At 46.3% G+C, this 25,038-nt stretch overlaps 1 protein-coding gene across 1 annotated transcript in view; it reads right to left on the bottom strand.

Annotated features, from left to right (window-relative positions):
* Nucleotides 1-25,038, bottom strand: part of prkcab (protein kinase C, alpha, b) — a 231,002-nt gene that overhangs the window by 6,110 nt on the left and 199,854 nt on the right. The window contains 8 exon segments of the mRNA XM_056288468.1: nucleotides 4,376-4,456; nucleotides 8,846-8,984; nucleotides 10,664-10,726; nucleotides 12,519-12,610; nucleotides 14,823-14,996; nucleotides 15,109-15,249; nucleotides 20,171-20,200; nucleotides 21,538-21,631. Coding sequence (XP_056144443.1) covers nucleotides 4,376-4,456; nucleotides 8,846-8,984; nucleotides 10,664-10,726; nucleotides 12,519-12,610; nucleotides 14,823-14,996; nucleotides 15,109-15,249; nucleotides 20,171-20,200; nucleotides 21,538-21,631 — 814 coding nt within the window.

Genomic DNA, 25,038 nt, shown 5'->3' with positions numbered 1-25,038 from the left:
TATAGTCCCCCCCCCTTTTCTCCCCAATTGTACCCGTCCAATTACCCCACTCCTCTGAGCCGTCCCGGTCTCTGCTCCACCCCCTCTGCCGATCCGGGGAGGGCTGCAGACTACCACATGCCTCCTCCGATACATGTGGAGTCCCCAGCCGAGTCTTTTCACCTGACTGTGAGGAGTTTTGCCAGGGGGACATAGTGCATGGGAGGATCACGCTATTCCCCCCCAGGTCTTCCTCACCCACGAACAGGCGCCCTGACCAACCAGAGGAGGAGCTGGTGCAGTGACCAGGACACATACCCACATCCGGCTTCACACCCACAGATACGGCCAATTGTATCTGTAGGGATGGACGCCCGACCTAGCCAGAGGTAACGCGGGGATTCGAACTGGTGATCCCCATGTTGGTAGGCAACGGAATAGACCGCCACACCACCCGAATGCCCTGAACATCCTGTATAGTTGCACAAATAATTGTTTTGGGGGAGAGGAGAACCTGTATCTGTGATGAGGAGAGCACAATGCTCATTGTGTCACTGAGGTAGTAAAAAGCAAAAAAGGGCTCGGGTCAACTAAACTTTGTTTGCTCCGCAGCCACCCAGAACCAAGCAATGAATCTCACTGGGGGAACTGTAGATAGTGCGTGTGTGTGTGTGTTGTGTTATTGTGTTGAAAAAAAATTGTGGTGGTGACGTTCGAGTGGATTGCGGTCAGGTTTATACAAAGAAAATTATGTTTAGTTAGATTATCACTATCAAATCTGCCAATAAATCTCTAAGCCAGTTAAGCTGTTTTCATTCGGTTAATTTATCCTGACCTGTCTAGACTTGCCGGTGTTATGCATGCATAATATATGTGTGCTGAGGCGCCGTCGCCATTCTTTTGGCCCTTTTGATTACACAATAATTCACAGTACCACAATACATTCAGGGTTTAGAGCAACAAATGACAAACAAGCGATTTTCATCACCATTTCTCCAAGCTTCGACAATTCATCTTTTCACTGTAGGCTTAGTCGCTTTATAGCCTAATAGAAAAGAGAGATTTTAAACATTGTAAAGCGAGACTTTAAACATTTTGTTGGGCAGGCTTTTCTTCATGATTCATTTCTCAGTGATATTACATGGTTACGTGCTATTCCTGACCCTGAATTAGCCCTAAGCCATTTCACAGACGTTTTAGCAAATATACAGAGTAAAAAAAATAGAACTAAACCTTGTTTCTCACCAGGAATCTCAGAGATGTTAAGGGATGTAGCATGGGCAAAAGCACAAGGTTCAAAGTCCTCTATGGATTGGCAGGTCCTTAGACAGTTGAGAAACAAATGTGTCAGGGCAATTACAAGTGCTAAATCATGTTATTTTGTGGGTACCCTGTCCGGTTGTTGTTGTAATCCAGCAAAATTTTGGAAAACAATTAAGGCAGTAGTAAATCGTGGTCATGCTTTCTCTCTACCCAAACATCTTTCTCTAGATTATGTCCATGTCTCGGAAAAAGAACAAATCTGTGATAATTTTGATAAGTAATTTTATTTCTTCTGGTCACCTGTTTGAAAACTCAAATCTATCTACAACTGCCTCAGTTGAGGATGAGCACAGTTATCATAGCAATCCCTTTTCTTGAAATAATTTCCCTTAGGCAGTTAAGGAGGATTTGATGCCTTGGCCTTAGTTGCCCTACCCACCACCCCCTCCAAAAAAAAAAGGCTATTGGAAGCAGACCTTTTGAATTCAAGACTCTTACTGTTGGCTGCACCTATTCTTTAACACGTTTTTAACATAACTATTTTATCCGGGAATATTCCTAAAGAGTGGAAAGCAGCACATGTACTGCCTCTGCAAAAAGGTAGTGACACCAGTGATCCAAAAAAACTACCATACAACCTCTAAATTGTCATGTTTAGCCAAAACCTTGGAAAAGCTCATTAATATTCAAATGCATTACTTTCTATCTGAGCATTTCATTTTAAACTCCCATCAATCTGGTTTCAGACCTGGACATAACACATTGACAGCAGCCTGTAAGGTATTAAATGATATGTTCTCTGGATAAGAAGGAGTGTTGTATTGTCCTGTTTGTTGATTTGTGTAAAGCATTTGACACAGTGGCTCATACTCTTCTTTTGGATAGACGTAGATCAAGTGGTTTTGACACAAATGCTTGTAACAGTTACCTTACTGGCAGAACTCAAGCAATAATTGTGGATGGTCATCAATCTGGTTTCCTTGAAGTTCCAAAAGGGGTGCCACAGGGCTCAATACTTGGTCCTACCCTGTTCACATTGTAAATAAATTACCTGGGCTCGTTGATTAGTAACAGAGCCTATTCATTTTTATGCGGAGTTATTTACTTACCAGTGCCCTCTATTGACAAAGCTTTGTCTCATTTAAAGTCAGATTTTTTGGCTATTCAAAAGGCCCTGATTAACGTGAAGAGGTACTAAACACTTACACGTGTTTTTTGAGCTGTAAACTGAATATTATAACTGTACGATGAAACACATCAATGTTGGTGTTAATATTGACATTTCTTATCAAGTTTATAAAAATTGGCATTTCATGGGTTGAAAATGCTCAACACGCCATCTACTGTTTTAAATCAGCCCTGAATCTTGAAAGGCCAATGCTGAAGTAGTCGACCGGTTGGGACTTATCTATTTAATGAAATAAAAAAAAGAAAGTTAACCCTCTCTAATTAGAGGTGGGCGACCTACGTCCCCCACCCCCCGGCCGTGAGTGCGAGTCTGTGAAACCGTGCTCATTTTCAAATATATGCTATCATTCACAGGAGTTCAGTCACTAACCTTGTGCCTTTATTACATTTTCTACCAACCTTTGAATTTTTCTCAATTTACAGTTAGTTATAGTTATACTATTTCATCATTTTCAATGTTGGCGCAATGGTTTGGACTTGTGCCTTTGACAGCTGTAGAAGCACCACCTGAATCAGCACCTGAAGACTGAGGTGCTGTCTGACATCTTTAGGTCAAGTGCAGGTGCAGACTGACGATGTCACTTAAATGAGTGATGAAACTTATCTGTCAATAAACGCTGTGCCCAGATGAACTGATTCAACTTTCCTTGATTTTCTTACCTGCATTATTGAGCATGCATCAGGACATGCTGTATAACGTATGATTACATATTTGCAGGACACCATTAGAAATGAGAGCTTCACTCTCAATTGAGCTTCCCCTGATTAAATAAATTAATAAGAGAAAAGTAGCCTAATACCCTATCACATGAGCATATCTGATCTGTTCAATCCGTAACACACATAGTAAGCTGAGATAGTTACTCTGTGGTTCAACAATATACTAGTCAAAGATCCCATTCAGTAGCCTAAGCCTGTGGTATAGGCTTGTCTATCATTTGTCAGCAAACCAAACAGGCTGAATTCAGATTCAGACAACTTTATTTATCCCGGAAGGGCAATTCATGAGCAAGGGGAAAAAAAAGCTTTTTTTAAAAAAAAAAGAGGGTATAAAACAGTGTTTTGCGTATACGCTGACATCTGTTTGAAAACTGCAGGTTGGGTTGGGTTGCAGGCAGGTCCATTAAAGCTGTGAATGGGTGAGTGTGTATGTGTGTGTATGTGTGTGTGCCTTCTTTTTGCTGCCTTGCTTTATGTTTTTATATTTGGCATTGTAGTCATACAAAATAGACAAGTAGTTCTCTGTGATGAATCATTTTGCAGCTCTATGTTCTATCAAACAACACAAACACACAAACACATGTCCACTGTTTTGCTTAAAACTTCAAACCTTGTAATTTTCTACAACCAAGATAACTCCTTTGTAAGTACTTTGGTGTGCATGTGTGTGTGTGTGTGTGTGTGTGTGTGTGTGTGTGTGCGTGTGTGTGTGTGTTCCTTCCTCGGTTGTGAGAACATCCTTACTAAGCTGTTGCCAGGAAACTGGACTTGGAAAGTGGAATTCTACTTTTCTCTGAAGTGTTGCGTCATTATGCCAGTGACTTTTAATTAAGAGGAGAATGGCTTCATATTAACTGTGTGAGTCAATCACAATAACCCCCCCCCCCCCCGACGCAGGTTTCAGGAAGGTAAGACTTTGTTAAGCTTTCCTGTTAGACGGACACGCGTTGTTATGCAGTTCTGTATGACCACTGACGCTGGCCACTAGGGTTTGTCTACTTGAAATCCAGTCATCCTTGCAGCTGGAGCAGGGCCTTCCCATGGCAGATGAATTATGAAACTGTACTTACCGTCTTCCCCGGTCATTTAGCACGAGGCCTTGGATTTGAGAGGGGGAGGAGTCAAGTCAACAAGGCCTGCATTATTCACACTGCAGCTAGATCTTAAGGGGAGGACATGAACTCCAAATATAGACCCGGCTCGGCACAGGGAAAGAGCGCATTACCTGTCCTGCCAGCATCTCGTACAGAAGAACGCCGTACGCCCACCAGTCCACTGACTTCCCATACGGCTGGTACGCTATGATCTGCAAGGGACAAGTAAAGCAAAGGGAAAAACAAGGTTCAATACCTGGACTGTCAGACTTCCATGTATAAACAGACAGACCCATTCACAAATGCTCTCTCTCTCTCTCTCTCTCTCTCTCTCTCTCTCTCTCTCTCTCTCTCTCTCTCTCTCTCTCTCTCTGTCTCTCTGACACACACACAAGATCAGGAACACTTTGTCATTTCACTTCATGCACTTGCGTACATGCAGTGCAACACAAAGACAAAAACACATCCAAACTACAAGAACACACATATTCTAACTAACACATATATCAAAACTAAACAAAAAAAATCACTGTCCAAGGGAACCCGAACGCCAGTTAGATTAGCCCGCCCCGCTTCCGCGTCCTGTCAGACCACCCTCGGCGTTTCCACCTCAGAAGCAGCTCCAGGTAGGGGCCGTGGTTCCCGGGCCCACCTGACGAAGCAGACCAAGCTCTCCCAGCCGATCCAGCACCAGCTCTCCCAGCCAGACACCCTCGACACACCTCCCTGCACTCGTCATGACGACATCAAAAACACCACAGTCGACGCCGGGTGAGGCTGCCGCCAGACCGCCCTCGGTGTTATCGGAACTGCTGGTCTGCATGGGCTAGCGGTTAGCTTAGCCTTCCCCGCTCTCCCAGCCATCAAACGAAGACAAAACTTAGACGTGGGCAAAGACACTGCATGGACGGTGCTGGGTGAGGCCGCCGCAAATGTGAATTCGCGCCGCCGTCTTCCCACACCGGGAGCGGGACGGGGGTGGTTTTTCTTTGTCTGCAGTGTGTCTCTGTGAGCAGGGTGGGAGAAGTACAAGAGAGACGATGTGAGCAGCGTTTGCAGTGAAACACAGGATCCTTCCTCATCGAAACCCCAACCGCATCGCCCACCATTAAATACACGGGACTATTTTAGCAGCCGCAACAAAGGACCCTTATCCTGCTATCCAATTTACCAGCCCACGCTTTACACACGCGCACACACACGCACACACACACGCACACACACACACACACACACACACACACACACACACACACACACACACACACACACACACACACACACACACACACACACACAGCTAGAGCCCAGGTGCAGTGAAGTCCTCTGCAGTGGCGGTATCGTCTTGATTCAAAACCCTTTCACAGTCAAAACAAGACGCTTGTACCAGAGGGGCTCATCCCATGTCATGCTGCACAGTCCCACATTCTCTCATCTCTTGGTCCAGTTTTATTTCCTGCAGTTAACCAGTCAAAAGAACATCCTCACGCAGCGCGTGGTTAAAGGCAAACAGCGGGTGTGTAAACCGCACAGGAAAGAGAAATCCAGGATGGCGGTATGTACTGGAATAAATCATTTTTCAGCAGAATGGACTTCCTATTGATGACAACAGATGTCGCACCAACAATGCTTCATCAGTGTGTGTGTGTGTGTGTGTGTGTGTGTGTGTGTGTGTGTGTGGACATACTGATGAAGCATAGTTGGTTCTGTTTGTCTTCGGTTTATCTCTAATGATCAAATAAAGTAAATTCAAATATATGGGCCCCCTGTTGAAAGTCTTGTTCAACCAGGAGACATGGTAATAAGTTTGTTATCCCGTCAAAAGACTGAGATCTCCGGGGTGTCTGGGTAGTGTCTATTCTGTTGCCTACCTATACGGGGATCGCCGGTTCGAATCCCCGTGTTACCTCCGGCTTGGTCGGGCGTCCCTACAGACACAGTTGACTGTGTCTGCAGGTGGGAAGCCGGTTGTGGGTATGTGTCCTGGTCGCTGCACTAGCGCCTCCTCTGGTCAGTCAAGGGCACCTGTTCGGGGAGGAGGGAGAACTGGGGGGAATACGTGATCCTCCCATGCGCTACGTCCCCCTGGCGAAACTCCTCACTGTCAGGTGAAAAGAAGCGGCTGGTGACTCCACATGTATGGGAGGAGACATGTGGTAGTCTGCAGCCCTCCCCGGATCGGCAGAGGGGGTGGAGCAGAGACCGGGATGGCTCGGAAGAGTGGGGTGATTGGCCAAGTACAATTGAGGAGAAAAACAGGGGAAAAAAAACCAAGCTGAGCTCTCCATCACTATGCCTTTGAGTAGCAGATTGGCATTGGTTGAATGACCCTAACTGGAGGACCAGGATTCATACCCACGCATCGGCATATACGTTTGCCTTGCTGACGTGTCTTTTAACAGGCGCTCACAGACTGAAAAACACTTTTATTTCACAATTATTTGCATGATACAACTAAATTATATTTAACACGTTTAAGTAGATTTTCATCTCTTGATGTTTGAAGGGGGCGGCGCCCCAGCGCCCCGTACTGGCCAGCTGCCCCTGAAAGCTAGCAAGCTAATGATTACATTACATGGATTTAAGTCAAGAAGATTGAAGAAATGGCTCCTTACCAAGCTGAGTATGTTACTAATGTTAATAAAATAACTCTATACTGTAAAATCAATATTCCAACCAATGAAATAACAGCCAAGAACGTGAAGGGAGGGCAGAGGTTTGTTCTGTTTTGGTCTGAGATGCTGGTGCTGAATGTCGTAAATAGCACCTTTAAGGGATACTGTGCTTCTAATGAATGAGTTGGACGGACACACACACACACACACACACACACACACACACACACACACACACACACACACACAAATAATTGTTTTTAGTTTGGGAAAAATGGAGGTGGAACACTTCCATAAGCAGAATATTAGTCCAAAGTACTGAGAAACATTATACAAAAGAGACTCCACTACACACACACACACACACACACACACACACACACACACACACACACACAAATAATTGTTTTTAGTTTGGGAAAAATGGAGGTGGAACACTTCCATAAGCAGAATATTAGTCCAAAGTACTGAGAAACATTATACAAAAGAGACTCCACTACACACACACACACACACACACACACACACACACACACACACACACACACACACACACACACACACACAATTTCACATATACCAGCTAATCACTAGCGATTAGCGAACTCTAATCATCAAAATCCTACGCTTTTAGTGCCTTGCAGATGCACACAGCTTTATGGAAAGTGCTGTGAAGTTCAGCTTAGCGAGATGTGACTAAACTCCAAAAGAGGAAGCGGATTTGAATTTCATTTTCACATCATCTCCCACCTACAGCATATTACATGTGTCCAAATATTCTCCGCCTCCTCCAAACCGGGAGGCTGAGGAGCAGGAAAGTATAAGGCTTCACGTCTTACACCTCAACAAATGACTTGATACCTCGGTTAACAATCACACTAGTATGAACATAGATTTGGATGAGCAACTCAGAATGGGGAGATTTTATCAACAGCAACTTAACTAGCTTGAACCTCAAACCAGGACACAAGTTCTTCATCATATGCAGCCCTCGTCCTCACACCCATCAGGGGATTCGTTCATATGCATTCGTGTTGGACAGGCGGCCTGAAGCGCGAAAAGTGAACAAGGCATGGGAGACATATATTTATATATTCATAAGCCCAGAAAGTGTGCAGTCAAAATGTTCTCCGAGCAAGGACATTTCTGGTGAACCATGGACACAACTTATTCAGAAATATGTTAAGATAGCAGGACACATAGCATCACATTAGTATCTCTGTGATTACAATTATTATCATAATTGTGACTAATAATGATTATTTATGAAGCTCTACTGATCCTTAAAGAAGAACGTCTCGTTTTGGTCAACCCTGCATGGGTTAGCTAAGGACACGGTATCCTTGGAGCTAGCGGGAGAGGTGGTACATTGCCTGAGGACACCTCAGCAGGGTGGATGTCTGCTGTCGCTAATCTTGAACCCACAGTCATCTTTATGAGGGCTGGCCTGTCGCTCTACACACCACTCTGCTGCCCAGTGTGCATCAATTATGTGTCTGGTGACAGTCTTGCAGCCACACTTGGTCGTCAAGCAACAATTTCAGGAGTGACATGGCACAGTGGACAGAGAGATCGTGTAGCTTGGGGATCGTTGCATGGGAATGTAGGGTCATCTTGGCCAAGTTTCTGCATTTGGCATGTCCGCTTGGTCAGCATCCCAACACATTTGCAGTTGATGGGAGATTTTATTCGACCCGCGGTGCTGTAAATGGTTGTGTCTCGTACATCACTGACCACTGGAAAGTTGAGACCGATCCGGGCTGACCAATACTTACTAATTACTAAGCTCAATGACACGGGCTTAAGCTCCATTTGCACACACACAGGTAGTCAGACTTCTTCTGACTACCTTCAAACCCAAGATATAGCTGCTCATGGCCTGAGGTGTGACACAGTAATTTTCCTTTTCCTGTAAAACTTTCCCCCATTCAAGTGATCTTTGTCCTGTTTCCCCCAGCTATTTGTCCATAGTGTGTGTTGGCTCACCTCTGGTGCGATGTAGTCAGGGGTGCCACAGAAGGTGCGTGTGTTCATGCCCTCATACATGTTCTCCTTACACATGCCAAAGTCTGCTATCTTGATGTGGCCCTCGGAGTCTAACATCACATTGTCAAGCTTCAGGTCCCTGCGGGAGAGACAAAAGGGTCACCATGTGCATCTAGGCTGGCTTTGTGGCCACAAGCTTTTTATGGTTGCCACAGACAAGTTAGTATCCTCTGAAGACCAAAGAGGAACACGAAAATTCAGAGAATAGCCGTTCAAACGCTCGTGTTGCGCTGCACCACTGCTCTCTCCCTCGCTCTGAAGCAGCTTATCTATCCATAGCACACATCATAGGGATTGGGTCCAACAATTCCTTATTGTACCGTCACCATTCCCAAACCCGGCTTTTTTTGTTTGTGCTTTTTACTTCACATTCATGCCTGCTTTCCTAGTTTCTGCCCTCGTTTGATTGTAGTTCTTCTTCCTCCCTTCCTGCTCTTTGTCTTTCTCCGACTCGCCCACTCGGCCGGCTTATCTGTCAAGTGTCACTGAGGACGGCTGCAGAGAATGGATATGAAATGAAAGAAGAATGGATGTGAATCCGTACTTGAAGTACTTTTGAGAGGTTGGGGTGACCTTAGTCTCTCTCAAGCCTTTCTTTGGGTCTATTTTTTGCTTTTGAGTGAAGGTGAGGAACACGGCAAGAATGCTAGCCTCCTAGAGGCAGTTTCAATACAGACCAGCAGGTATTAAGGTTAAATGTGTGTCTCTCCTTCCCCTATTCTTTCTCTCTATCCATATCCGTTTGATTTCTTATCTCTTATTTCTGTCTGTCTGACTGCTTTCTTTACTCATTCTCCTTTTCAGCCTGTAACTGATCTCAGTTCTCTCATTCTCTGTACGCCTCCCACTCCCCTTCAGTTTCCCTGTCCACACCTCTGCCTAAACTGTTTCACACTCCACAAATCCCATTCCCAGTCAGTGCTTCTGTATACAATGCATATTATAGCCCACACCCCTTTAACATCACCCTTTCTAACAGTTTTTTCACTTTCTCCTCCTCTGCTCTCTTCTTTTATGTACACCTTTCGATGTGAAATCATTCCTCATGAAATCCCTCGCCATTTTTTCTTTTCTTTTTTTTAGATTCCCCCTCCCCAATTGTATCCGGCCAATTACCCTATTTTCCAAGCCATCCCGGTCGCTGCTCCACCCTGTCTGCCGAGCCGGGGAGGGCTGCAGACTACCACATGCCTCCTCCGATACATGTGGAGTCGCCAGCTGCTTCTTTTCACCTGACAGTGAGGAGTTTCGCCAGGGGGACGTAGCGTGTGGGAGGATCACGTTATTCCGCCCTGACCGACCAGAGGAGGCGCTAGTGCAGTGACCGGGACACATACCCATGTCCGGCTTCCCACCTGCACACATGGCCAATTGTGTCTGTAGGGATGCCTGACCAAGCCTGAGGTAACACGGGGATTTGAACCGGCGATCTCCTTGTTGGTAGGCAACGGACTAGACTGCTACGCTACCCAGATGCCCTATCCCTTGCCATTTGTTGCTCACTCTCATTTTATTCCAGCAAGTCACACTGCCCTCCTCATAGCACCCTCACTTTTCAACATGCAGAACACATTTACGCACATTACACTCTTAACACACTGGGGGCAATTTACACTCTACCTCATCTCACCTGTTGCTTAACCAAAGTTTAGAAAAAAGCAACTCCATCAACACCATCTGAATGAGAGCACCTGCTGCCCCAGAGATGTGACCGCCGTAGTACCTCTATTACAACCGGCCTCCTTCCGGTATGCTCACCTGTAGATGATTCCTTTTCTGTGCAGGAAGAACAGGCCTACAGCAATCTCAGCAGCATAAAATCTGAAAATCAGAGAGGAGCAGAGCAAACGTTGACCATATGTGAATGAAAGTCGGTGTTTGTAAATGCATATCAACACCTCTGAGAGAAGTGGAGAAGACCCCCCTGTGCCTGTCAGTTCAGCCATGACACGTCTTTATTCACCCCTGCAATGCACGAGGACACAGCAACTGCAGATGATTAGTGGGTGCATGTCACATCTGTGGTAATGCCCTACAGTTAGAGTACGTAAGCACAAAGTCACACATGCCACTGGTCGATCACCTGCTCTCATCATGTCTCCTAACTCATATTTTTGCACTTTATTCTGTGGTGTCGGAACAAGAATGAAAGTGTGTGTGTGTGTGTGTGTGTGTGTGTGTGTGTGTGTGCATGAGAGAGAGAGTCGGGAGTGTGGGCTAGTATGAAGATAAATTAGCAAATTAAGAGAACTTACAGCAATGGCAATGTTATGTGGATGTGTTTGTGAGTGTAGCATGCTGAGTGAGGTAAGAATACACATGTCTCAGTAGGTTCAATAGTGGTGACAACCCCTGGGAAGTGTGTGTGTGTGTATAGAGGTCATCTGGTATGGGGGTGTGTGGTGTGCCCAATATCCTTCCACCAAATAAACAATAGTACTTGATAGAACACACACATGGTTTTACCAATTCCAATTCAAAGTGACATTTTCTTTCGAATGCAAACAGTTGAAACGCTGGTTAGCATACGTTGGGTTTTTTGTGTGGATTTTTACCTTTTTCCTCCCCAATTGCACCCGGCCAATTACCCCACTCTTCCGAGCCGTCCCGGTTGCTGCTCCACCCCCTCTGCCGATCCGGGGAGGGCTGCAGACTACCACATGCCTCCTCTGATACATGTGGAGTCGCCAGCCACTTCTTTTCACCTGACAGTGAGGAGTTTCGCCAGGAGAAGGTAGCGTGTGGGAGGATCACGCTATTCTCCCCAGTTCCCCCTCCCCCCTGACCACAGGAGGAGCTAGTGCAGCGACCAGGACACATACCCACATCCGGCTCCCTACCCGCAGACACGGCCAGTTGTGTCTGTAGGGACGCCCAACCAAGCCGGAGGCAACACGGGGATTCAAACCGACGATTCCTGTGTTGGTAGGCAACGGAATAGACCGCTATGTTACCCAGATACCCCATAATCTAATTTTAACAGCCTCACACGGAGGTCGGTGGTTTGATGGTGCCAGAATCTCTGTCTTTGTATCAACATATCAACCTATCTGTCTGTCTGTATCTGTCTATCTATCCATCTACTGATTAAATCATCCCTTTGGGTGACTTTTCAAAAGGCCAGGTTTATTAGTGTTGAGACCTCTGGAGTTGTTGTGCATCTTATTCAACAGCACATCCGTGTTGGGAGGTACCATCACGGTAAATGCACCCACACTCCTCCATTCTAAACACCACGCCGGGTTCTTGCATTAGTGCTCACCCTGAAGAGCACAAGGGATAATTACATTAGACCCCGTGTAGAGTTGTGTAAGTATAGTGCTGAGAGGCGCCCTGAAAGCACGCTTTCAAAGCATCCACGTGAAAAGCTCGGCAATTACAGTATTTTTACTTTAGAGGAAGCTATTGAATCAACGTCTTATGTAAGAACTCAAATTTTAATCAGCTTGAGACACGCGGCCTGCCGTTGTGACGCCGCGGAACTATTTAAGCTTCTGAAGTGGCTGCGAAGCATTTGGGCTACCTGTACAATGGGCTGGGTCTAAACGGGTGCCGAGACCACCATGCTGTCAGTGATTATGGGTGAGTTTGAGTCGGCACGGAGTGTGCTTACACTGCCTGAGGCTCTTTGAACTTGCCCACGCGTTGGATGTGGTACATGAGGTCCCCTCCGTTAATGTACTCCATCACAAAGTACAGCCGGTCCTGCAGGAGAGCCGAAAAAAAATGGAGTTAGTGTGCAACACACGGGTTCAGACTGTTGACACATATATCACAGTTAAGTCGGAGGCCATTGGCCGAAGAGCAACGCAGATAAAGAGTTACAGAGGGACAACAGACAGTGTGCTGGCATTACGGTCCTATGAGCTGGAGATGATTACTGACAAACAATATAAAGCAGAAGATGATGATTCATGCCAGATGAGACCTCACCGGGGGTGGGTGGGTGGGGGGCTTTCAAGTTATAAGTACGCCAGTTCAGTTCGATTCAAATCCTTTGACGTCTGTGCAGCCAAGACGACTGGAATATTCCCCCTTTCTCTCCCCAGTTGTGTCTGGCCAATTACCCCACTCTTCCGAGCTGCCCCGGTCGCCGCTCCACCCCCTCTGCCGATCCGGGTGGGGCTGCAGATCACACTACCCCCCCCCCCCAAACAGGCACCCTGACCGACCAGAGGAGGCACTAGTGCAGCAACCAGGACACATACCCACATCCGGTTTCCCGCCCGCAGACATGGCCAGTTATGTCTGTCGGGATGCCCGACCAAGCCGGAGGTAATCGGATTCGAACCGGCGACCCCCATGTTGGTAGGCAACGGACGCTTCGGAAAATCCCAAACTTAACATCGTGGGTGCATTTGATGCAGGATACGAGGCTGCACCCTGGAGATTCACTTATTGTGCTACAAAAAGTGCCCAGAAAGCATAATTTTTTCAGTATGGCGGTGGGGTCAGTTCACATTGTCCCATCACAGGTCCGGTGCAGCTTTCATAAGTAGGGTTTTATCTCAGACCTCAGTGAATCACCCTCCCTGAGCACGGAGTTGACGCCAAACTGAAGGCTTAGTTATTATTCTGGGGCAGTCTCAACCCAATCCCAGTCTATCAACTCCCTCTGCAGGGCCCTGCCAAGAAGGTGAATAAGGGCGAGCAGAAGAGGGAAAAACACAGGTATGAGCTCCCAAGTAGAGCAGCGTATGAGCACATACACGCACACAACATATACATCTTGTGGGTATTCTGACAAAAGATCATGTTCTATAACAGGGTTTATCGTGACAGAATAATGAAGGGACACACTAACACTCAGAGGAGACCCCCCCCCCCACATATCCTAGAAGTATGTCCTGAGTGGGATAAGTGGTCTGGATAATGGATGGATCTCTTAGTCATGGGTTTGTGTGTGCATGCGTGCTTACATGTGTACATTACTGTGTGCGTGCATGTGTTTGTGTGCATGTATGGTCCTGCAGCAACTCCTGCAGATAACCGCCTCCTGAATACCATGGAATTAATTTGGCTGGCAGGAACCCCCCCCCCCCCCCCACAAAACCAACCACCGAAAAACTTCGCCTCCTAACAGTATCAATCAGTTCCTCTCTGGCAGATGGAGAATGAGTGATATTTGAATGAATGAGAGATGGAGAGATGGAGAATGAACGATATTTGAATGAATGAGAGATGGAGAGATGGAGAATGAACGATATTTGAATGAATGAGAGATGGAAAATGAACGATAATTGAATGAATGAGAGATGGAGAGATGGAGAATGAACGATATTTGAATGAATGAGAGATGGAGAGATGGAGAATGAACGATATTTGAATGAATGAGAGATGGAGAGATGGAGAATGAACGATATTTGAATGAATGAGCGATGGAGAGATGGAGAATGAACGATAGTTGAATGAATGAGAGATGGAGAGATGGAGAATGAACGATATTTGAATGAATGAGAGATGGAGAATGAACGATAGTTGAATGAATGAGAGATGGAGAGATGGAGAATGAACGATAGTTGAATGAATGAGAGATGGAGAGATGGAGAATGAACGATAGTTGAATGAATGAGCGATGGAGAGATGGAGAATGAACGATATTTGAATGAATGAGCGATGGAGAGATGGAGAATGAACGATAGTTGAATGAATGAGAGATGGAGAGATGGAGAATGAATGATATTTGAATGAATGAGCGATGGAGAGATGGAGAATGAACGATAGTTGAATGAATGAGCGATGGAGAGATGGAGAATGAACGATAGTTGAATGAATGAGAGATGGAGAGATGGAGAATGAACAATATTTGCATTTTTCCTGTCGGTTTCACTTCAGCAAGTGCAGTGGCAGCCCAGCGGGGCCAAAAAGCACACAGTGCCGATCTGGAGGCCTGCGACGGAGAAAAGCGGGGCATTACCACCGTCTGAAAGCAGGAGTGGAGCTGTGTGAGGAAGGGAGGTTTGTCTCTCTGGGCCAACACTCTCTTCTCCACCATGGTACATTCCACGTCATCGTCCTGGATCACCACGTCCTTCTTCAGGATCTTTATGGCGTACAGCTCCTCCGTCGATTTCATCTCTGCCAACATTACCTATGGGAGACAAAGACACGGGGGGAGGGGGGGGTTGCGTAATTATTGTTCTAGAATTTTTATCTACGCCGCGACGCCCGTTTTTCTCGGCTGTGCAGCCGTGACCCCTCACCTTGCCGAAGCTGCCCTTACCCAGCAGGGCAAGGAAGTGGAAGTCACCGAGACGGACCCGGTCCACGTTACCCGAAGGTAGGCTGAATCGTCTATGATCCGACGGCGTGATCACCTTTTTCCCGTGGCCCAGTTTGGCTTTCTGCAGAGGAGACACACAGGCGGATGCAGAACAACACACAGACACACACACACACACACACACACACACACAGACGAATGACATCACAGAATATATCTTAGGATTGTATCATCTGCCTGCCGTATGAATCCTACACAAGGTTTCGGTACGTGCTTTGACAGTTCGCGAGTCACAGAAAACAAACCAGCGAAACCCTCGAGTTCTTCAGTTCATGAAGTGAGGTTTGATTTGTAATTCAGCCTCGTCCAAACCCTCAATTATCTGCCCGCGCTGTGTAAAAGGATAAGTACAAGTCGTCCCATGTGTGACATCTGCTCTTCCCGTGGGACAGCATGCAAAAACTGTGTCCAGTTGTGGCGCTGGCGTCCCTAACAGCTGCTCTGAAACCAGTTGATCCTCTCGGTGCTATTCACCGCCCCCACCTATGGAGGCAGTATTAAATCAAAGGTTGCCTCAGTGTGCTGTGGCACTCAGACGGGAGGGGGGGGGGGCAGAACAGGAGGGGCGCTGGATAAATTGTCACTATTGTGTTATAGAGGAAGTGGTTTCCTCTTTTTTTGTGGCTTTCTTTTACCCCTTTTTCTCCCTAACTGTACCCATCCAATGACCCCACTCTTCCGAGCCGTCCCGGTCGCTGCTCCATCCCCTCTGCCGATCCGGGGAGGGCTGCAGACTACCACATGCCTCCTCCCATACATGTGGAGTCGCCAGCCGCTTCTTTTCACCTGACAGTGAGGAGTTTCACCAGGGGGATGTAGCGCGTGGGAGGATCGTGCCATTTCCACCCCCAGTTCCCCCTCCCCCTCCGAACAGGTGCCCCCACCGACCAAAGGAGGTGCTAGTGCAGCGACCAGGACACATACCCACAACCGGCTTCCCACCTGCAGACACGGCCAATTGTGTCTGTAGGGACGCCCGACCAAGCCGGAGGTAACACGGGGATTCGAACCGGTGATCCCCGTGTTGGCAGGCAGCGGAATAGACCGTCATGCCACCCAAACGCCCTGGAATTACTCCTCTTTAAGTATCCAGCAAGGTGAAATAAGTACTACTGGAAAACAACACATCAAGAGAAACAATGACACCGTATGAGGGAAATGGTTGGCCGTCACTTCAAGAATCAGAATCCGAGTCGAGCCACTCTATTCAGTCTTTATTGTTCTGGCAGTCTCTTTGTTGCCTACCCAGGTTCCCTGTTGTTATAATGGCTGGCCTGCTACACCTCTTTTTTAACAGAGGCCAATTAGTCCCAAATGTACCTTGTGGTTGTTTCTTTCAAGTTGTAAAAGAAGTAAAAGTTGGTCTTGCATCCCAGTTTGGTTTCTGTTTACCATCAGCCACGGTCATTCCACATTGTCAGGCTAATGAAAAGGCTGACGTTTGAAAAAGTATTAAGCCGATCCGATCATTATTTTAGGAAGTGCCATGCGTGCATGAGGCTTAATTAGTTGGCCCGAAATAAAGCCTACTTTATCAGGTCGGTATTCTAGTTTGGATTTCAGGTATGTAATCAGCAGCACTTACATTTCCTCTAAAAATAAATTCTTTATTTAACCATGGCAACAAGATCTGTGCCTCCCGCCATCGCATTGTTACCCTACACTATTCTCTACTGTACGCTCTACTCTGTACTCTGCATACTCTACTGTAGGGTCCACTGTATAGGCTAGAGTCTCATCTACTGTATTGTCTACTCTATAGTCCACTCTATATTCTACTGTATCATCTCTCTGTATTTTCTACTCTATAGTCCCCTTTATAGTCTATAGCGTACTGTATAGTTTACTCTACAATCCACTGTATAGTCTACTATATACTCAACTGGATAGCCTACTGTGTGCTGTTAATGTCGAGACATCGACAAGTTAATCAGGAGCATTTAAGCAAGTGTGTGGACTCTATTTTTCTGTTTCTATTCGGCATCTAACTTGAGGTTTTTTTGTGCATGCAGCCTATCAAACAGGTTTTAATCGTCTACTGTAGGGACTACGGTTTTGTACGGTGCCCCTTAAGGGACATGGAAGGGAAAAAAACTAAATGATTGAAAAACTTTTGCGAGTTCCCTTCCATGTCCCTTAAGGGGCTCCGTACCGACACAGAGCAGCCCTGTTTTGTTTTTTTTTAACATTCAGTGTCCTTTAGGAGTACTCTTGGTGCTAAAATAAAATGCATTATGAACACGGTGCCCCAGCCCCCCCCCCCAACCCCTGATCCAACAGGTGATATGTAATTCACTAGTAGGTAGAAATGAAAACCAGTAGTACTGGAGAGCTCCAAGGACTGGATTGATAACCACTGGTTTATACCCATTTTCCACGGTATTGTACTGGCTCAACTCGACTCTACTCGCTTTTTTGATTTTGCATTGGGCAAAAGTTGGAGATAGTACCTTGTACCACCTCTCACAAGGTTCCAAGGTAGCGGAGCCAATGCTGAACGGTGATGTGAAAACACTGCAGACCACCGACTGGTCAGAGAGAAATGGAGCCGCTCTGTTTACAACCTGGAAATGCCAAAGCGAGACTCCTAAAACTTGTATCGTGGCTGATAATCTATCCATGTTAAAAAAATACATTTTCAGCTCTTACTTACAGTAGTACTGTTCATGTGAAACAGCCATTTTGAGCTGGTCATGTTGATTTTTTTGGAAAATAAAACACTCATATGTGGCACTGGCAGAGAAGGGAGGAAATATTGGGCAACACGCCCACAAGCGACCTGCAGGGCTTCGCCATGAGGGGGTACTTTGCCATGAGGGGGTACTATCTGTAGTGGAAAATGAAATCCAGGAAAGTAAAGTGAGTAGAGTTGAGCCAATACCACGCAGTGGAAAAGGGGCATCAGACCGGTAAATACTGCTATCGATTGTGGCTTTGCTGATAAGTGGACACGGAAATCGTAATCGGTTCTGCTCTATTTTCTTCTTGATCGGCAATCTTTACAAGGTGTAAACACTGTCATTGACTACGTAACACTCCCCACCCCACCCCACCCTCCCCAAGTGCTGAAGCGGTGTTATTACTCTAAAAATGAGTAGGTTTATTTTGGCGATGACTTTCTGGCAACACGGAGACGGGCTGTTTTTGTTTTGATATTGCTTCATGCCCGTGGAGGCATTAAGCAGTTTACCGGGTACGGCAACCCTCTGCGGTCAGACTATCACAAAACAACTGTCTACACTTCATCACCACAATCCTTATGAAATATCACCCCCCACCCCCCACCCCCCATAGCTGAAAAATAACATAGGAGGAGGAGGAAAAAACCGCAGGAGGTAGAATATTCCACTCTTTTTCCTTTAATACACTCGAGGTTTGCTTTTTTTTAAACTTATTTATTCATTTAGTTACTTTGAAAGCAAACCATTTAAAGACGTCTTGTTGCCAGGAGACACCGGAATAGATTTTAAGACCCTTGACAAGTCCTCCTTCGCTGCTTACTTGCCGGCAGCAGTTGTTTTCCCCCTTACCCTAGAGCGACACCTAGTGTTGGTTTTCTAATGGTAGAAATCCATTAGCATTAATTATTTTTCTCAAAATTCGCCAATGGAAAAGAGAAAACAAGAAATATTACAAAAAAAGTCGGTGAAAGAATACGTAGCTAATTAATTTCAAATATATATATATATATATATACGTGCATTTATACAACAGTTAGATCCAACCAAGTCATTTGACTGGGCAAGAGGCATTCCATGAGTGCCGATATTCAGTATAACAGCACTGGGACTTTTAACTATATGTATCACTCCGCCGCACAGGCGTTCTATTGATAACCGTTAATTAGGCTGCATTAACGGTCGTTATCAATATCGGATTGCAGCAAACTTGCAGGGCAAAGAAGGATATATTTCCACAAATAACATCTGAGTTAAATTACGAATGGTCTACACAGTAACGCGTGTAGACCTGTACAACGTAGCAAGCTGTGCAGGAAAATGTGTGTGTTCAGGTTGCCTGGCAACGGTCCAAGTTCAAGAGAGCAGTTGTGGAACTATTTGTTGGCGGAGCGAAACAGATGATTAAATAAACTAACACATCATAATCTGTTGTCGCTTAATACTGTTAAGTAATAAATGGCGATTGTAGAACTGTTGCATAAAAGCAATATCGCACTCGAGGTCATGCTGTTATACCGAATATAAGCACGGCTGTAATTCGAGTGTCCTTTAAAAGTCAAATATAGTGAAAAGGCATACGACAGTCTGAACAGTAACACAGTGCTGCCATCGTGTGGAGAGAGTTGGCATGCACACCAACAAGACCACATCATTTTCACCATTTCAATCATACAAACGGTTAGTATGTATTGGTGAGTGATCATGCTCAATTTTCCTTAATGGCCTTCTATAGCCCACCTCAGTGTTAAGACTATAGAGGGTGAGCTGTAGTCCACTGTGTTAGCCAGTGCAGGGGTGAGTGCAAGGCTTTTTTTTTTTTTTTTTTTTAGCCGGTGCAGTGATGGTGATGAGGATGGTGACACCACTAGATGCCGAGTGGTCCACAAAATTTACTAACAAAAACGCTGTGTGTGTGTGTGTGTGCACCTTTGTGTTTTTTTGCGTATCTGTCAGAGAGGGAATATGTTAACTGTGTAAGTGAGTGGCTGAGTGCAGCGAAAGAAAGAAGGAAAAAGAGTGTGAGAGGAAGATAAAGGCGGAGAAAGAGAGTACTTATTAGATGTGTGCTAATAAACCAGAAGGAAGTGATCTGTTGTACCCATATGCAGTCAAAAGCCATTTGTTAGTAAATCAGATTTATTTGTGGAAACCAAGTTCTCCACAAACAATCCTATTGGGGAAGTGTGAGAGGTTGATGCACACTGGACACTGCGGGGGGGGGGGGGGGGAGAGAGAGAGATTTAGGAGGAAAAAGGGCAGAGGAAAGAGAAATAGTGATGAGAGAGCAGGCGGAGGTGCTACCTTGAGATAGTGGATATTTAACTGGCAGGCCTAAAAGAGAGAGAGGGAGAAGACACTCAACTTGTTAGTCGGGCCATCATGGGTTAGTTTATGTGAACATAAGAACATGTCAGTGTGTTCCTGTGATAGAGACCGGTGACAAGCTCACACATAGATAAACATACAAACAGGCCGACCAATACAAGACAAGAGCAACTTGAATGACGCCCCATCTGAATTATCTCGATTCCTGTGTCTAGACCAGTGGTTTTCAGACTATGGGTCAGCGCAGCGGGGCACTGATGGACAATACAGAGAGGATCGTGAATTTATCTGGCTTTTTGACAGGTAATGAGAATTTATTGCTTATTTTACTGCACAAAATATCAGCCGAAAAGCATCTCCACAAGCGAGTCACGGCATGTAGAAAAGATTGGGAACCCCTGATCCAGACAAGCCCCCTGTCATAAAAAGCCCAGTGGGACGATCACAGACTCGAGGCAAATATCAAATAAACCCTCTGTCCACATGGCTTTGTGTCAGGGGTGGGGAGTGTCTGGGTAGGATTTAATAAGAGAGCACTCCGTCTTCACCTCCCTTTGCATATCTACATCACAGTGTTGTGTGCATGGTCATATCCAGTTCTGTAGCCACCTTTTCCTCACCCTGACTGAGTCGAATTTGTGGAGAGACAATAATAATGGTCCTCTGGGCAACAGAAAAGTTAGACCCGCTGAATAAAGACAGGCCTGCAACAACAAGGTTGGCCACTAGAGTGCGTATTTCCATAGCAATAAACCCTGGTCAAATGTAACTAACTAATTAACTAAATAAATACACAAACAAACAAATGAATTGAAAAAAAATCACAATGCATTATCTTGTCCCCAAAGTGACCCACAGTGACCCGTTCTGCTGTTCTGCTGTTCTGGATGTTGGATTTTATGTGGATTTACAGGGACGGCGTCAAACCGAGACCGAATTTGGGTTAAATCGAAGTCGACAGTGGCCTTCCTCGGGAGCTGCTCATTCTAATACCTGGAGAAAGTGATTAATTGTTGGACTGACGGGGTGAAAAGCGTTCGCAAAAATCTAATTAAGTTGCCATGGTGACGGGACAGTGGATCATTTTCTGTTTAAGACCTCTAAACGCTCCAAATTTAGACCGCTCATATGGGAATAATCCATTGCAGGCCAGGCAGGGTGTGTGTGTGTGTGTACAAAGAGGATGTTGTACTCAGGTACAACGGTGAACGAGAGAACCTGCATAAGGGTTTACTTTTATTTCATTTCAGTAGTTATTAACCTTGAATTAGAAATAAGCTAACGGTGCATTTCATCGGTGTAGGACACTGTTCCTGCACGGCTCTCGACCCTCCGGTCCTCACCTCAAACTTCTGTCGCAGTTCCAGGTTGATGTCGTCCACCTCAGGGATAGGCACGTTGTAGTACTCTCCCTCTTCCTGGTTCAGCATCTTATACCTGGGAAGCAGAGGCACGGGCATGCAAAGAAAGAGCCGGATCAACAGAAAGAGAGATGGGCAGAAAGAAAGATGCAGCTGCATGATTTCATTTGTTTATCGGGTGATCCAACAAATCAGTATATATAAAAACCTTTGTATGTGTGTCCAGCTTCCTAATCTCTGGGTAATATTATCCATCCATCTTTCTGTCCCTCCTTCTGTCCATTCACCTGCTCAGCAATCTATTCATCCCTTAATCCCTGTAATCATTGGTAACTGTTGATGTGCCTTGTGTAGTTGGCTGTGTGCGTGAATGTGATGCTGGCTACTGTCTGCCGAACAGAGAGCGTATCCATCAGCTGTTCTGCTCTCTGTCAGCACCACCTTGGCCTTGCTTCCTCCCTAATGTACTAATGTACACATCCTGCCGGCCCCCTGTCAATGGACTTAATATATACCTGCACACAGGCACAGTCACACAAACACACCCCCACCCAAACACGCATTTCTTTTACAGAGGCAGTAGTTTCCCCATCAGCCGCGCGCCGAGCTCCTTTATGCCCAGGTATTTCCAGGAACCACTGGCTGCACTGCACTCACAGCAGCAGTGCATCAGGCCTGGTTTAGGCTGGGTGATGGCAGGTATGCTAACATAGCTGCGGATGAGAGACTTCATCGTCTCGATGAGAGTGTGTGTGTTTATCGATGTGAAACAGAACAGGCAGACAGAGACGGGGAGAGGGGAGCCAGGTTGGAGCCAGGCTGCTCGGTGCCAATGGATGCTGTTTGTCAGTGTGAACGGAAATGGCTTTGGCCAGAGGTCTTTACATCCATGTTGGGCAGGAATGGGCCTGTGTTTCTGCGTGAAGTGGAACATACTGGTATACATATATTAAGCAGTTAATATTAATATTCCGCTCCTCATTTATCACTGCCAGGTAAGTGAATAACACTGATTATCTCATTACAATGGCACCTGTCAAAGGGTGGGATATATTAGGCAGCAAATGATCAGTCCATTCTTGAAGTTGATGTGTTGGAAGCAGGAAAAAATGGGCAAACGTAAGGATCTGGGCAACTTTGACAAAGGCCAAATTGTGATGGCTAGATGACTGGGTCAGAGCATCTCCAAAATGGCAGGTCTTGTCAGGTGTTCCAGGAGTGCAGAGGTCAGTACCAACCAAAAGTGGCCCAAGGAAGGACAACCGGTGAACCGGTGACAGGGTCGTGGATGTCCAAAGATCATTGATGATGCGTGTGGGGAGCAAAGGCTAGCCCATCTGGTCCGACCCCACAGAAGAGCTACTGTAGCTCAAACTGCTGAAAGAGTTAATGCTGGTTATGATAGACAGGTGTCAGGACACACAGTGCATCACAGCTTGCTGTGTATGGGGCTGGGTAGCCGCAGACTGGTCAGCGTGCCCATGATGACCCCGGTCCACCGCTGAAAGCACCTACAATGGGCATGTGAGCATCAGAACTGGACCATGGTGTAGTGGATGAAGGTCACCTGGTCTGATGAATCACGTTTTCTTTTACATTATGTGGATGGCCGGGTGTGTGTGCATCGTTTATCTGGGGAAGAGATGGCACCAGGATGCACTATGGGAAAAAGGCAAGCCAGCGGAGTCTGTGTAATGCTCTGGGCAATGTTCTGCTGGGAAACCTTGGGTCCTGGCATTCATGTGGATGTGCTACGTTGACACGTACCACCTACCTAAACATCAGCAAAAACATGAAAACCACCTGCCTAATATTGCGTAGGTCCCCGCCCCCCTTGTGCCGCCAAAACAGCTCTGACCCATCGAGACATGGACTGCACAAGACCTCTGAAGGTGTCCTCTGGTACCTGGTACCAAGACGTTAGCAGCAGATCCTTTAAGTCCTGTAAGTTGCGAGGTGGGGCCTCCATGGCTTGGACTTGTTTTTCCAGCACAACGTAGATGCTCGCTCGGATTGAGATCTGGGGAATTTGGAGGCCAAGGCAACACCTTGAACTCTTTGTCTTGTTCCTCAAACCATTCCTGAACAATTTTTGCAGTGTGGCAGGGTGCATTATCCTGCTGAAAGAGGCCACGGCCATCAGGGAATACCATTACCATAAAGGTGTGTACATGGTCTGCAACGATGCTAAGGTAGGTGGCATGTGTCAATCTACTCAAGCTAAATACCAATAAGACTGAGCTCATGGATGTGGCTTCCAAGGCGTTGTTCTGGAAGGTTGGAGATCCACTCCTTGATGTGGATGGCTGCTCCATCTGTTCATCCCCCAAGAGTCGGCAACCTTGGCGTCATTCTGGACTCCCCCTCTCATTCCAGTCACACATCAAATCTGTCACCAAATCTGCTTTCTTTCACCTCAAAAACATCTCCAAACTCTGGCCATTACTCTCAGACTCAGTGGCAGAGACCTTCATCCATGCCTTCATCACCTTCCGTCTGGATTACTGCAATGGAGTCCTGTCTGGAGTACCAAGCAAAGCCCGAGACAGGCTATGTGCAGAATTCAGCTGCCAGGGTGCTCACCCGCACCAAGCCCTGGCAACACATCACTCCCACCCTTGTCCACCTTCACTGGCTCCCCGTCAAATCCCACATTTCCTATAAAATCCTCCTCCTCCTCACCCCCCCCCAAACCCCCCAGTATCAGACCTCCTCAACCCCTATATTCCGTCCTGGAATCTGCGATCTGCAGACACGGGCTTGCTTTCCATCCCCCACACCAGCCTGTGGACTTTTGGCGATAGAGCCTTTAGTGTGGCAGCCCCCACCCTTTGGAACTCTATTCCAGCAGTGATCCGCAACGCTGCTTCTTTGGACAATTTTAAGACTACTGAAAACCTTTCTTTTTACTAAGGTCTATGGTCTGCAGTCTTTTCAGCTTTGTTTTAATCTTCTTTTTTTTGGTTCTTATCTAATGTAAAGCGTCCTTGGATTCCTTGAAAGAGGCTATACAAAACTAAGTTGTTGTGCCAAAGTAACGTCCACATGAATGCCAGGACCCAAGGTTTTCCAGCAGAACATTGGCTTGTTTTCTTCCCATAGTGCATCCTGTTGCCATCTCTTCCCCAGGTAAATGATGACCACACACCCAGCCATCCACATGACGTAAAAGAAAACGTGATTAATAAGACGAGGCCATCTTCTTCCACTGCTCCATGGTCCAGTTCTGATGCTCACGTGACCACTGTGGGCACTTTCGGCAGTGGACAGGGGTCATCATGGGCTCTCTGTGATGCACTGTGTGTTCTGACCCTGTCTGTCATAGCCAGCATTAACTCTTTCAACAATCTGAGCTACAGTAGCTCTTCCGAGGGATCGGACCAGACAGGTGGGACCTACATCACATTAGGCAGGTGAGTTTAATGTTTTGGCTGATCGGCGTTGCAGCCATAATACTGAGCAGTCTTCTGCGTGTCCTTGAAA

This window comes from Lampris incognitus, chromosome 10 (genome assembly GCF_029633865.1).
Source record: "Lampris incognitus isolate fLamInc1 chromosome 10, fLamInc1.hap2, whole genome shotgun sequence".
Taxonomy (NCBI): Eukaryota; Metazoa; Chordata; class Actinopteri; order Lampriformes; family Lampridae; genus Lampris; species Lampris incognitus.
This window is presented reverse-complemented; position numbering and strand designations above follow the sequence as displayed.